A 16139-nucleotide genomic window follows, 5' to 3' on the forward strand; every position below is an offset into this window, starting at 1 on the left:
ACCAGCTGTCCCATCTCTCACAAGCTCCTTGTCCTACTCTTCTCAGTCACACGTTCCCCTCACTGGAATATCTTCAATGTTTTCTGACATCCATTTTAACTCTCCCCTAGTATGCATAATATTCAGTGAGTACCACAGAACTATTCTACAGAGATACAGCATTTTTAATAATATTAGAATAGCAGCTTTTCCTTTAGAAAGACAAAATCAAAACACACATCTACTCTGAACACTAGACCAGTGATTGGTCCCTTTAATGTAAAAATGTACTTTTCCCTCCTCCCACAAAAAGGAGGGAAACAATTGCTAAGTTACTCTGCAGTGTCAGGATCTACAATCCACGTGGTGCTTGCAGTTCAAGTAGACAGGGGAAGTGACATCAACTTTTTTTCCCCCCTACATCTTGTTGGAAACCTAAAGGTGTGTCTCTCTGTATCTACTTCTTTTCAGACTACAGTAGCTTTTATATAAAATATAAAAGAGGGAAGAGATTTGCTACTTTTTTTGACAATCTTTTAAATTTTACATTTGCGGCTAGGAAGTGGCACTGGAATATCTTCATGTTCCAAAGTTGTATTTGTTACTTTGAGGCACTGTTCTGGCAGGACTCCAGAGACTTCTCAGAATCTGTCTACCTTGCTAGCAGCCAAAACAGCTCCAGAAATTGTTCTGCTCACCGCTTTAGTGCCTGATGCTCTCAGGTACCACTGTGCTTTTTCTGCTTCCCTCTCCTACCTTGTACCCGAGTCTCCAGGGAGTGATCAGCAGACTGCCTGAAGCAAAGGATTTTGGATTAATAATAAAGCAAATCGTTAAAGTTGCTGGTTAGTGCTTATTAGAAATTGTCCTCATTTAACGAGTTGTCTTTCCATATGGAAGAAAAACAGGGTAGAATCTCTTTGTTAAAATACACATAAACTCCATAGAAAAGGAGTGCAGTGTGATTGCTAAGATGTACTTTATTCTGCATTATTTTTACTAAAACCTTGTTTAATTTTTTCATGTACAGTTGAAGAGTAAGGCTGAATACATTAATTCAACCCTTTTATGAAGTAAATTACCAGTAATATTCAAGGTGAGTTAGTTAACTGCTAAAATCCTCAGATTAAAAAGTCAGAATTTAAGAACTTAAAGAAGTTTTCCACTACATAGAAAAGGAAACTACTGAAGTAAGTTTCTACCAAGAAAACAGTGGAGTCCATAACGGGAGATGATAATTTCTCAATGTTTTTATCTGCATGCTGGTGCAGGACTCAAAGGGTAGTGTTTTACTACCAAACTATAGAAGAAAATGGGGTGTTAGTTTGCTAATTGTTTGACCAAGCAACTATACACAAGCTTTTAGTGTTTGTAGCAAACATACCTGTAGTTTGGACTTTGTTTGTGGTGCTGTGGGTTTGGCTTTTGAGGTTTTTTGGTGGGGGTTTGTGGGTTTTGTTTTTGTTTTAAACCCTTATTTGTAGAAAAGCTGAAATTTCCTTCCCTGGGTACTACGACTGTTCAAAGGTAACACCAAAACCTCACCTTTGGTGGGTGGTCAGGCTCTTGAGTTGTAGTGTGAAATTTAACTGGCATCGCTTCAGCCTGGAATTGCCGGCGTGTCACCCGAGCGTGGGGCCTGCTCAGGCCGTTTGTTTCTTCCTCTTCCGCCTTGGTTTGCTTCTGGTGCACTGGTTTTGCTGAAGGCTTCTGTAAGTGAACCTGTTGGGATGTACAGACAGGAACTCTGTATGCTGAAGAGAATTCAATAGCGTTCAAATTTATCACAGGTAGCATTCCAACACTTGGACATGTCAAGCTTGAGACAGGTAAGGGCAATTCCCTGTTTGCATCCATTCCCTGGGCTGACAAGAAATCTGAGTTTCATGTTTGCAATAACACAAGCCAGCAAGCACACAACAGCTTCTGGAGTTTGTGACGTAATACTTGGCTATTTTCAAACACCTTTCTTCCTTGCCCACCCCAAAAGGTGGACACTGAGCAAACAGAGCAGGCAAACTCCCAGGGGAGACCGTGAGTTATTCTGAATCCTCACCTGCTGAGGCTCTGCTTGCCGAACGATCCTGTTTAATTGACTTGGCTTTTCTTCATCATGGAGTTGTTTGCCTGTTACCCCCATACGGGCTTTGTTTTGACATGCGTGTTCATCACTTTCCATCTTCTTTTGCTTCTGCTGAACTGGTTTTGGCATCGGCTTTGGTAACCGCACCTGTTATTGTACAGTGAACAACTTTGTTTAGCAAAAAAGTCAGTATTTCAAAAAGAAAAACATTGCATCTTCAGTACCAGGAACACAGAATGAGAGTAAGGTTTTAATCTTCCTCCAGATAATTGTTTTCAGTATTCGAATTATCTTCTTTGAACAGTACAAAGTTAGAGCTATGCTATATGTGGGAAGTGCACTATAAAATAAATGTGAGTTGTATGTTTCAAAACATTCACTACTAACCTTTATTGGGAACGATGCCAGTAAGTCACCGCTTCATTAACTGGGAGAGCTTGAATGCATTTCGTATCACTGGATTGAGTCAAACGCAAAACTCTCTAAAATAATCACCAAGTTTTCTGACTCTGGGAATCTAATTTAAGAGTTAAGGCTTATATTCTTCTACGGTCTTCTAAAATGCAAATGTGGAATACACAGTGAAGAGTTGCACGAGTTAATGCAAGTTTTTTCCTGTGCTGCTCTAAGCACTAAGTATCAAATGATGTCTGGTTTTGGCTCTTGTAACTTGGAAGACAAATGTAGCCAAAACACAGGCTGCATGCCACATGCCTTTGGTACTTTGGCACACTAATAACTCTGTAACTCTAACATTTGCATATGGGCCTCTATGCAGCAGCTGGATCTGAATATAGCAGCTAAAAAAAAAATAATGGGCTGCTTTTTTCTACTGCAAATTAAATACATACAGGAGATAGAAACTGCAAAACCTACATACCGTTTAAAATGCCAGTAGGCACCTCATGCCTTGCTTCATCCAAAACACCTTTTAAGAATATAATCCGTAGTTCTGCTCTGTGAAAATTACTGATGTTTAGCAACATAAAGGTCTATCTGTTCTGAATAACTCAAGCTACTTTCAAACAGTCCACCCCAGAAAAAAAAAAGAATGCTGTAGACAGCCCTGAGAACCTGAAAATTACAATATTCCATACTAATAAAAATGACAGGTTGGTTTTGATGAAATTATTTCAAGTAAGTAGCCAGCTGGCCTTATCATACACTTCATCTGGCCGTAACACTCACACTTTCACCGGGGTGAAAAAGCTGAAAATATTTATCCAGTTCCAAAAACTGTGGTAAATAAATTTGAGAACAACACAATATGGTATCACCTACGTTTGGTGTGCGATTGAAACAAAGAACCAGGATGTTGCCACTCTTAGGCTTTTTATGTCATCTCTAGATTCATGTACTATACAGGGAGCTGCATCTTAAAATTCATGTTCTGTAGCAATTCCTCTTCAAGAAGCTGGTGTTACAGGATCCCCTTATTGGTACTTAGAGGTGTTTACTGGTCTTCAGAAGGGAATTAACCCAAAATCACCTCTTTCCTGTGTACCAAACTGGTAGAGGTGGAATCAGACAGGTCATCTGGAGTCACATTCTGCTCATAAGCAAGAAGTGAGGAGACAGTGGATTGTTTGTAGTGGCTCCCACTATTCTTAGGTTGCCTCTTTAATGGGAGAAGTGTTTGGTGAATAAAAGGAGAGGTGGAAAGGGAATGCAGAGGGCCGAGATGAAAAGAGTCAGCCCCAGGATAACGACAGACAGTGCCGTGAAGAGATGCAGTGGGAAGTGCCTGCCTGTCAGCGAACAGTGGCAGGGCTGGAGCACCAAAGAGCACCAGGCCTTGAATATCCTCCACAGCCAAAAACCACAGCCTGAAAAATCGGATTCCCTGAAAATAGCAATAAATGTAGAGCAAATTCAGTTATCTGCTCTCTCCGCTTGTATTTAAGTACTCCTTAAGTCCTTTGAATAGCCCTAGAAATTTCTTTTCTGCACCTGTTTTGCAGTGAGCGTTACGGGAAATTCGCACACACAAGCAGCAGAGCTGGCCAAAGAAACACACGTAAAACCGGGTGATCATCGGAGCAGCACTAACATTCTGACTATCTAAGAAGCAAGACACTCAACACAAAATTTCTCTGAAAAAGTGATGACAGGTGCCAAGTTATAGTAACATGCAGACATTCCCCCTGATCTTGTTCTTGGCCATCAAAACCAATTCTGCTTCATCTTACAGCACAAGAGTGGTGATAACTGACACTCCTCATTCCTGGAGTTTTCAGAGGGGTTGTGCACTTGCAAATAGCAAGCGCTACAGCAGCTTTTACAGCCTGGAAGGTCAGAATCAGCTTTTCTGCCAGCATGCTGTCATGTCTTAGGCCAGGCGATAAAAATTTAAAAAAAAAAAAAAAAAATTTACTATTCAGTATCTGACTCCAAGAAATCAAAGACTCTTGCAAACCAGAGATCCAACCGGATCAGCTGGAGATTGGTTACCAGCTACCTGATATTCCAGTTCAGAAAACAGTACAAACTTTTTTAAGCGCCTCTCAAATTAGTGAGGACCAAGTGGTTGCCATCCCAGCAAGGGAAATACTGTCATTGGATTAGCTTTTGGGTTTGTTAAAAGAAAAAAAAAAGTTATAAAAACAGAAAAGTCAATAAAATTGCTAAAATAAGTATCTGTAATTACCAAGATCAAAACCCAGTGCCTTTTTATTAAACATGAACTTTTGTTCTGCCTTCCATAATACGTAAATAGTGCTGACAATTGGTTTGCGAGGCACTTGCTACAATAAAATGTAATTGTATCATGAGAGAAAGGTGACAATCAGGAGATCATGAAAAAATTACATATTCTCACTGGTGGTTAATTAGCCATGCAAAACCCCCTCAAACAGATATTCTCTTCTATTAGGAATGATTACTATGCAGGCCTACAGATGTCAATACCACAGTCATTCAAATACTTCTTTCCCTACTAATTGAAGGTTGTAAAGCTCTGGTGCCAAGGTTTTGCTTCCAAAGAGCTAATTTATGACTAGAAGGATATTTTATGTCTTCAGTTGCAGCAGCTACAAAACTCAGCAAATCAGAACCATCTGTGCACCGATACTTGAATCACCATTCATCTAGCAGCCTATCAGTCACATTAGTTTGCATCCTGCATTCTTGGCTCACGTACGCTTGTGATGGTCCAAAGTTCACCAGAAATATTAAAAATGAATGGTACCTTGACCCTGCCTTATTGCACACGCAGCAGAGACAGAAACGGGGCTTCTGCATACGGGGAGTTTCATGGCAGAGGGATGCTGGGACTGACATTTCCCAGCAGGTCCAGTAAGACTGCTAATTACCTCAATCGCCACTTATTAAAACATGGCTTTATTAACTGTGTACTTTCAGACTTAAAAGTACAAAAGGAAGAAAATAACAATAGCTGTCAGTTTTAGAATTCTGTGTTAGTGCATCATATAGCACTGCGTTTCAATAACAGTTAAATCCCAGAATAATACCTCCTCCACGTTCCTGACTGCAGGAGTATAAAGGCAAATGACAAAGAGCAGTTTGAAAGTGAGAAAATGAATTAAATGCTTTCACTAATAAAGGTAACGTTGCTTTTAATCTGGAACGAAAGAAAAACCTGGCATTCAGGCTCATCTTCAAGATATTAGTGAACAAAGTCCTTGACTTCCCCATTATCCTGAAAGTAAATCATTCTCCGCAGACCTACCGCTTTGAAGTGAGAGGCTGCAGGTCAAAAGGACTCATGACAGTTCTTCCTCCTTCAGGGTTGATATCCCACGATTTAGCAAAGCCAGGGGAAACAGGAATTAACAAACATGGTGTATTTAAGGCATAAGAACTGCTGTGTCAGTCTCATTTTGAGATCTTAAGCTATTTCCTCTTCCACAAAAGAAAAGGCAACAATCAAGCAGGAGATGTCAGAAATTATCCCAGAACTGTCTTTCTTACTTTTGAAGCTTTAGCCACACAGTGGTTTCGTGTGCACGCTGCAGCAGAAAATTCCAGAGGGCCGTCGTAGCGAGTTCCACTCGACTCTAGTCCATCCAGCAGGATTTTCTTGAGCACTTCATACTTTGGCTTCTCATCATAAGCCAAGCCATAAACATATGCCAAAAACTTGGATGTTTCACCTGTGGAGCATATTTTAATAGAAATTTCACTTGGTGCAGACCTAGAACTTCAGAAAGAATTTCATTCCAAAATGGTTGCCAATCCTGCATTGCCAAACGACACAATTTCAGCTACAGACACGCTCAAAACACAGAACTGACAGTATCTTGTCTTTTTGAGATGAGAAAAGAAAAAGACAGACTTGGATAAGCAAGCTAAACCTTGAGTGCTATGTCTCATTAGCACATGAAAGCTAAGTATAAAAATTAATCAAAAGACTTTATCGACAAATATTGATAGTTCTGTGTAAAACAGAAGCGTTTCATATTTGATAGATCATAATACCCCTTTGAATATTAACTACTCTCACCAACACTATTTTAATCTGCACAGATATACTCTGAATGATTTGGAAAAAAGCAACATTTTCTTTAGTTCTAATACTTCAACAAATACTGGGTTTGAGATTACATCCTAAAACAGTCTAACAGCAGCATTATTTTGCTATTATTGAGTGGTTCTGGAAACAGGGAAACCACTAAATGGGCAGAAATAATGCCATTAGGAAAAACATATGGGGTGGATCAAACTTTGCTTTCAGTTGGAGACCCAAGTGTATCCTAAAACCCGAGTACTACACCAGATATTAGCATCTGGTAAAATCCCAGCAGTAAAGATTTATTAAATATGTATACACATCATGAATATATTTTATGTCATACACAATGCATTCCAATAATTCCAATACAGAAAGTGAATAAATAAAAAATAGATCCTGACTTTTGAAGAAAGTTTGGTGTTTTCCCTGGGTTACTTTTGTATTTCAGTGGAGGAAGAAACACATGACAAGGCAAACTGTCCATTCATTTGCTTTTTCAAACTCTGAATACTGAGCAATAAACCTTTTGTAGACAGTTGCTTACTATTTCCATACCAACAGCTACTTCTGTTTCTAAAATAGTTACTAACACCTTGGATTACATACGGCTACGATCCCTTATGTCACTCTATGGTGTAGATCACAGATGAGACTGATCAAGATTTTTGTACTACAACACATTGGGGCTGAAAATGTAGTCATCTTTATATCACCTACTTAGTACTTGATAATGGGATAATGCAGGAAAGCAACAGAAAATGAGTTCCTGCAATAAAAGCGTTAAGTATCCTGTGTCAGTAAGCACCAAGAATCATTTATTGCAGAGTGACCAGCGTTCAACAGCATCCAGGAATCTACCTTCTCCCCTCACACTAACAAGCCTTTGAGCTGAAAATGCTTCAAGTATAATAAGCTTTACCTGAAGGGCCTGATCCAGTTCCACTGAAGTCAGAAAGATTAGTTCAATTTAATTGCACCCTGAATTAATGAGTGTGATATAACCTAACAATGAGTATTACATAGATACGGTGTCAGCAGCTAAATACAGGCAAAATTCTTTTGTCGAACGGGTGTGTGTAAGAGCGGTTCATGCAGGCTGGATTTCAAGGGGTTGATTCTGCTTGTGCACTGTAGTTTGCCCTGAGCGCTCAGCCCTGGCAAAGGCCTCTACCTCAAGGTGCAGAACTTCGCAATACATTTAAGATTTTAAATCGAAGACTTCATTACATTTGTGCTACTTTTACTTCTGCTTCCCCCAAATAGAGTAAGACACTAAAGGGTTTTTTGTAACAGGCTAACAAGCTGTATGGCACATAGTGCAAGCACACTTACCACAGCTGCTTCCAGAAGAATCCCATTCCAGGACTGAATGTGGGAGCTCATCCATAAGTCTGAAACAACATGAGAGTGCAACAATTTAATGTGGTTTTGGAGCAGGTGATTCTTCATTTGGGATTTAGGAAGACAGCAAGCCTCAATTCCAAAGGGAGTGGACCTCCAGGATAGCTAATGATTCACAGTACTGCTTTTAAAACAGAGTCTCCTCTTACCAGCTATATTTTTAACTCTTTGGAGACTGCTGATTTCAGCAAGACCAGGCTGACAGCTAAGGCTGCACTTTAACGTGAAGCTTTTCTTTGCAGATGTTTTAAGCTTTCTAGAAAGAAGAAGAAAAAGCCTTTGAGATGAAGTTGCTCTTTTCTGATTTAAGCATATTGATTAATATTTGTATTTTGGAATTTAAGCAGCACTTCTGGTCTGCCTACTAGTCATTTGGCATCCGTTTTTTTCTGCCACATGGCTCACGGGCCACGGGGTGATGGCCATCAGGATTGCAAGCAGGCACAGCAGGGACAAAGGGGGAGAGGGAAGTTAGACGATCTTAAGACCCATGCACTTCATAAACTGAAGGGCAGGGCCACAGATGTACTTTCTGTCCATCCAGAAACAGCAAAGGACACCGGAGCTCAGAATCAATCATGCACTAAGAATGGATGAAGCAACAGCAGCTCTCACATTGTGCAGACACAAATCAGGATCATCTCCCAGCACCTGTAGGAACCTGCGGCTGCACGAGCCCCCTTGCCCCAAGTAAGTGAAATCTGTTTGTCTATCAATACTGTTAAGGCATCCCTTTGTTTATTTGTTTAAAGGAACCATAAAGATCCAGTCAGTACCAGGACATGTTCTAAACCGCAGAAAGTTGAGATGCATTGGCTAATAACCTTCAATTCAATAATTTGCTGTGTAGTATCAGAAATAGGGGATTCAGTTTTGGGGAAATGAAACATTTAAGCATAAATATTTGCCTGTAATCTATCTTAAATTCTAATTCAAATGGAGCTTCTCTTCTGATTACAGTATAGCACAAACATTTCTGAACTTAAACATACCAGCAGTCCTTAATTCCCAAAGCTTTGGCACAGTTGCCTCATCAACCCAGCGTTACTGGAAGACGAAGAACTTGTAGCGAAGGGATGAGAGGAGGAATGAACTGGTGAGTTTGAGGTGCTGCTCCAGCGCCTGCCTTTTGGATGCACCCCAGTGCCAGCCCCAGCCCCACACCGACCCCACAGCAAAGGACCCACATGCTCAGAAGGGATTCTACCGTGCTGGTAATGTATTTATTAACTGATAAGCAACTGGAGACAAACATCTATCCGGATGTCTATTTCTGGCCTTTGAAAACAGTACAGGCACTGAAAATTAAGATAAATAGAAGGGGACGACCTGGGGAAGTTACTTAATACCAAGAATTTAATTCAATAGACTAATGGGATATTTCTGATACATGGAATCTGTATCATTTTCCATGCATTTCCTCTCAGCTCCTGTTCACTGGGCATCCTGCAAATGCGAGCAATCTAAGGGTTAACCACAAGGGAAGAATTAGTGAAGCAGCTTGATTGATTAAATTGATTTAACATTGAATTGTGTAAGTGTTACCTTGCAGGGGGTTGTGTAATGATCAGAACTTCTAAAGGAGAAATATTAAACATAACATCCGATGTCAACATTTACAGATGCAATCTGTATTATCCGCAGTCTGCAGGCTAACCTTTTCTCTGCTGAGAGCCCATGCCACACTGAATTTGCAGATTGATTTCTGTGGATCAGCTCTCCCTATTGTGTACCTCTGTTGTGACTTGCCCTACTTAAAAGTTTGCTGCCTTCTCCAATTGTGCCATTACATTTATGGGTAACTACTCTTCTGTGTAGCCTTCCACAGGCTACACTGGACCACATGCAATTAACTCTCTCAAGTCCCAACAGTAAAAGCAGAGAAAGAAAACACTAATACACTCTGTTGCTTTAGTAAGCTGTAAATGAGTCATGCTGGGAAAAAGGAAAGATTTTAATCAAGTTCTTCAGTATTTTTGTAGTTAATTGTTTGCAACAGCAGTAGGCTTATATAACATTAAAAACCTACATAAAAACATCTGAAAAATAGTATCATATATAAAGTAAAATAAATTAAATGCACAAGTGGAAAAAATCTTTCCAGAGACATCTGTACTATAGTCTCTACAAAGTACCCATGAAGATTCATGGAAACACAGAACTTTCTGATGTGCAATAAGACCTGTACTAATTCACAAATGCTTTCTTTAAAAAAAGAGTATTAAAAAGCTACACAGCAGACAAAACAGCTGTGTACTGTGCATTTGAATTTATCACCTCTCCATAGCAGCACATACATGAGCATGTGCAAGGGGGTATATATGCAGAGTCCACATTTTTAACTGCTTCTAGTACCCCAATTAAGGAAAACGGTTTTAGCTTTCTCATAAGGTGCTATGCTAAGAGATGTAAAGGTGTCTTTTTCAGACCTGTTTTGTTAAACAATGAGGATTTTGCAAGCTAGGATGCATGTGCACATGTATGTGTTGGTTTATACTTACTTTGTTTTTGCAGTCTGGACAGCTACAGGGTCGTTCAGGTTCTGTTCCCAGGGCAGCTTCCCACACAACCACTGCAGCATGCAGTAGCCAAGGATTTCAAGGTCACCTCGTCTGGACGGGGCTAAAAAGTAGGGAGGGAGGGGTGGAGAGGGAAAGAAAAAAAAAAAAAAAAAAGAGATGAAGAATAAGAACCTCTTCTTAGGAAGTAAAAAAAGACTTTGATTGAACTAGTGTTGATGAAATATGAAAAAGCCAAATGGGCAGAGTGTTTTGTTTATTCAGCTGTATTAGCCCTAAAACGCCCTGGCGTTTGGCCGCAGTCCACAGGCAGGCAGTGACTTGTTGTGTTGTAGCCAGGGTCAGCTTCCTCACCTCCTCCAGCTCCATCCTTCCTCAGGCTGGCCTGTCACATGGACTTGATCCCCATGGCCTCTGACATGATCCAGACAGCCCATAACCGAGTACCAACACTTTCTCAAAGAGCCAAGCAGTAAAACAAAGAAATAAATGTCTGCTGCTAAATTGCTAACACATGTTCCAGGAAGTCCATGGGGTCCACATTGGTCATGCAGGGACCCCACGAGTGCAGACTAAACACTGATGGCCTTTCCTGTTCTCCTACAGAGCTGCTTGAACTTGGAAGATATGACAAAAGTGCCATCTAGTGTACATTTACACACCAAAGTTGTCTCCTTACAAGTACCATTAAGTGTTCGGAGTCGTAGCGCAGGCTGAAATACACTTGCTGTTAGCAAGGCCTGTGTAAACTTACCCCTACTGCTTCCAAAAAGGAACAACTTACTCTTACCCTGCACACCCCAAACAGATATACTAACTACAGAATACAAATACAGTAGATACAATTCCATCAAAAAATAACCCCATCCTCAAACACCATCTATGCAGAAAAACAGGTAACTGAAGTTAATCTACAGATTGATTTTCCCAAGAGAAAAAAAAAAAGTGCGATACTAATAGAATTGCTATTGCTTGCTGCTATTCAGAGGAAACGAAACTTGAAAATATTGCAGCAATCCTGCACATTCAGTTTTTCTTTGTACACATTTGACTTGCAGCCTACAGTTTGCAAGTGAAGACCACATGGAATCTGCAAAACCAGAAACTGTTGATCGTGATTAAAGAAAGACAGATATACAAGTTAAATTTAAGCTTTTCCAACATGAATTTGCACTTTCCTGGGGGAAAAAAAAAAAAAAAAAAAAAGAGGATTTCAGATTTGTTTGGTACTTTTTGTCTAGTGTGAAGACTAGTAGTTGAGCATAGTGCTGTTAATCCAGCTGTAAACGGTTATCACATTTTATGGGCCTTCATTAAATAAATTCCAGAAAGTCACTCAGCAAACCTATCTTTTAATTTTAAAAGTCATCTGCTAAAAGCTACGGTGCCAACACATCATAACTGTTTCTTGTTACCATACACATATTATTGTAAAAGCAGAAGATTAGTTCTTATATGTTCTCTATCTTAACTGCTATTAGACTACGGGATTATTAAAGGCCCTTCAATCTAACAGAATGCTACACCATCCCTTGGGTGTCATTTATTTTCTGCACTAGATTCAGCAACATCCTAATGCAAGACTTGGCTCTCATATGAAAATAAAAACACACAATCTCTACCACTTGCTGTTCGGTAGTGATTTCTTCAGCCATAAATCTCCTGTTAACTGTGGAATGATTCCATTCATACACATGTGTTCACAACTCCTTTTTCCATTATGGCAATTCCAGATTATAACCATATAAGCCAGCACTTTTGATTGCAGATCCTCTTATTTTCACACGATGCTTTCCTGGTACCTGTTTGTGTAAGATGGGCTACAGAAAGTGGCCTCTTGAGAAAAATTGTCAAAAAGACAATGGACCACTTTTTTTTTTTTCCACTGAGAGACTAATTGATATGAATCTGTAAACAATGCTAAGTCAATTAGATTTCAGAGGCTAACCTAAGATAACTCATTTTCTGACAAAACAGTCCCCAGAGAGTCAAGTTTACTTCACAGTTAACGGTTTGGCCATGACTAATTACGTTCTCGCTCCCATGCAGATCGTCCAGCCATTTCCTGACTAATGAGGGCAAAGCCATCACAAACGGGGAGGAGTGTGTGCAAGTGAGACCTTACGAATAATACCTTCCGAAAGCCACAGCCCTCAGCTAGGGGAAAACAAAACAAAAAGTATGTACCAGCAAGACATACATCACTAAAAAAATAAAAGGGGAAATGTTTTACACAGAGATGGTAAACTCCCATATCACTTTATCTCCCAGGTCACTGCAAGTGTTACTACATAAAGACATTTACATGTGTTTTTCATAGAACCACATGAAAATGTCAACATTGGATTATTTGACTGTACAAGCTGATTGTTTCTCTCTGCTGCTTTGTCAGCTCGGTGTTAGAGATGTGAACTTCCTCAACTTCCTAAACAATTCAGATCCTTATTAAAAAAAATATTCAACTAACTAATCTTTAATGAATATTATCCATGAACAATAGAGTTCTAAGCCCAAATAAAGCACTAATACATCAATCTCAACTATATGTTTACTTGAAAAAAATAAATCTGCTAATACAAGTGGAGATTACAAGAATTCTTGATAAATATTAACTGAGAGAAGTCAATCTGGCTTCATTTTAAATGTGATAGCCATGCAAAAATAAAACAATTCTGCTTGATAACTCGTCACGGTTACAAGAGTATACATTCAAAATAGTACTTATCTAAATCAAATTCTCTTCTCTGTAGACTAAGACTTGTTGGCTCTTTTTTTTCTTCTTTCTTTTTAATAGATATTTGATTTCTGCTTTTCTATTAACCAGGAATTTTTTAATCATTATTTTAGTCTCATATGAAATACTATTTAATGGAACATGTTGGCAATATTTTATTTCACAATATTTTTATAGTTTAATTTGTTAATTTTAAGATTTAAGGCCTGATTCTGTCTTCACTCCTGCCAAGATAAATCAGGAACAACTCCACTGAAGTTAATGAATTAACAACCATGTCAACAAAATCAGAGTCAGGCTGTAAGAAGTTTTATACACACCACAAACATACTCAACATGCAGGCACGGGGTTCAACGTTAACTCAGAATAACATAACTGAAGCAATTCGCCCTGAGAAGAAAATATATTATGTATCTCCATATACCGGATTTGGCAACTATCTGAGCCCCTAATTTATATTCAGATTCCTATTCCAAAACAGAACATAAATGATATCACACCAGCCACAATATGCTCTCCTAACTACAATGCTCTCAAGAACTCGTCTGAAACCCACGTAAAAACGGGAGTTTTCCTTGATGGCCCTTATTAAGCTAACTTTCTCAAGCCTTTTGGAAAGATCTAGGAGGATAACGAGTGACAGATGAAATGTTCTTTATTATTTTTAATTAGCACTGTTGCATTATAAATTTCACCATCAGTGTTTCTTTAGACTGGAAGCTTTTCATACAAGGATCATTTTAGTTGCTCAGATTGCATCGACACACAGTGGAACCTCCAGCTCTCCCCCTGGCATTACAGCACACACGTTCCTGTTCATTCACAAATAATTGGAACTCGTACCATAGCCATCAATCCAAAAGCCCCTAAAGGAGTGTTAACATGACCATGGAGAAATTTAATTATGTTTAAAATGTATTATCACAAAGTTTTAATACAATAAATGAACTAAAAGTGATGTAACTTCTTGACTCAAGGTTGAGATGATTAAAACAAAACAGACAAATACAAGACTTGTCAAAAATCAGTGCATCTATTAGGGGCAGAAGAAACAAAAAGACCAAAGAAAAAGCTAATTATTAAGTATTGCTTCCCCAAGGTCCTGGTCAGTCTGAGGAGTTCACTGCAGCAGGATAGTCACTAACTGAACAGCGGGTGGCTACAGGGAAAAGGTTAGATAAATATAGATACATTTATGATAAATGTTAGTGCTTGGAGACCACTCTGTACAGAGTTAACCAGTCTCAGGCAGGGCAATTGCCAGCAGGGGCTGGCAACAGTCTCTCCTTCCCTCATGTCCAGTTCTGCACCGTTAGCTTGGCATATGGCTGAAGTACTTACTGACAAAAACTACCACTGCGGAATACCGGAAAGAAAAATAAATCCAGAGCAAACATGGTGTCACCACATCTCTTCCAGAGAACTCTGTTTGGGACATGGCAGAGCTGTCCTGGACAATCACAACAGCCTAATGCGCAGACAAGATGCATGGGAGCTTCACGACGAGATCTGGCCGGGAGATAAAACTGTGGTGGCAAGAAGTTCAAGGTACCTGGTCAGAAGTCTTTCTTCTGCTGGGCACACATTTCTAATCCAACACTCAGAAACTACAACATTTTCTTTATATCACACTGCAAAGTTCCACTCATTTTTCACTAGACCTTTGTCCCACACACAGTCTTTGGGAAGCACACCAAACTGCAGCAAATCAATAATTCATTTGACTGCCAAAAAAATCCAACAGGCTCCCCCTGACTCTTAACTCTACATGGACAGACACCAAATAAACCTCTTGATCCAGAACTATTTAGAGCTGAAGTTCTCTGGAAGTCATGCAGGCTCGGAAATAATATGTTTCCAGGCATGGGTGTTTATATTCTTGCACATCCTTCCTCACAAAATGAACCCTGCATATATTCCAGTCAACCCCTGCATGTAAAAGAAAAATGGCCAAGCACTGAGCTATGTTTTTAATATCAAACAGCAGCAGCAGATACAGGTTCTGCAAGGATTTTGGTAGCAGATCTATGCAACACGAGAGATGGCAAAACTGGTAATAGTTACTGTGAAACATTGTTAAAAGGAAGAAGAAAATTATCTTGAAATCTATGCTGGAGTGAATTCAACGTAGACAGTTCATACTCTTATGTTCATCAATGATAGCAAATTAAAACTGGTCTTACGCACTCAATGCACAGGACTGGAGTATTTAAAAAAACTCAATATGTTAAGCGCAGTATATCTCCAGAGAAATTAGGTATTGACTGCATGCCTCAGTGAGTAGAAAATCTACAAAAATCCATAGGAGACATTGATCCAAATATTACTTTTTAACACTAACTATGTAACAACTTTTTAAATGCACACTGGGTACAGATATAATTCTCCTTAATTATCAATCAACAAACAAAAATGTAATACTGTTTGTACAGTATGGTCTTTAGAAATGAATACAATTAATACACTCAAACACTACACTAAAACTAGTTGTGCCATATGAAATTTGCATCAAATTAAAATGTTTTAAATTTTAAAAAACCCACATGCTGGTCACAATGAGATCCAGCCACCCAGTACAGGAATGCTGATGGTGTGGGTCAGATCCTGTGGCAAAGTCCAACATAGGGACCTGACTGGGTTCAAAGTGAAGTCCAGACACAGCCAGGGATGTAGCTGAGGTTGCAGCAAATACTTGTGAACACCCGACAAGTCTGGAAGGCCCCAAGCAGCACTGCAGCACAGAAGAACCAGCCTGCGGGGCTCACAACCCAGGCAGGGCCCAGGTGAGCTGCACAAAACTAAAGGGAATAAGTCATCATGCAACTGGGTTAAACTCTCCATTCAACTAGGGAACACCAGTGTTGATTTAAATTAGGGGGAAGTGGTTGCATTTGATTGGCGTTATGCGAGGTGGTGATCAGCTTCAAGCATTGCCAGGAGGAACTTTTGAA

The 16139-nt window shown here is 39.5% G+C and overlaps 1 protein-coding gene across 2 annotated transcripts in view; it reads right to left on the reverse strand.

Moving 5' to 3' along the window:
• VRK2 (VRK serine/threonine kinase 2) overlaps positions 1-16139 on the reverse strand; it is a 41114-nt gene that overhangs the window by 1493 nt on the left and 23482 nt on the right. For both annotated transcript variants that reach the window (XM_065631609.1, XM_065631610.1), the window contains 5 exons: positions 10436-10556; positions 7866-7924; positions 5993-6174; positions 2036-2209; positions 1525-1701 (listed from right to left, as the gene is read on the reverse strand). In XM_065631609.1, coding sequence (XP_065487681.1) covers positions 1525-1701; positions 2036-2209; positions 5993-6174; positions 7866-7924; positions 10436-10556 — 713 coding nt within the window. The remainder of the gene's footprint in view (positions 1-1524; positions 1702-2035; positions 2210-5992; positions 6175-7865; positions 7925-10435; positions 10557-16139) is intronic.

This window comes from Caloenas nicobarica, chromosome 3, assembly GCF_036013445.1.
Source record: "Caloenas nicobarica isolate bCalNic1 chromosome 3, bCalNic1.hap1, whole genome shotgun sequence".
Taxonomy (NCBI): Eukaryota; Metazoa; Chordata; class Aves; order Columbiformes; family Columbidae; genus Caloenas; species Caloenas nicobarica.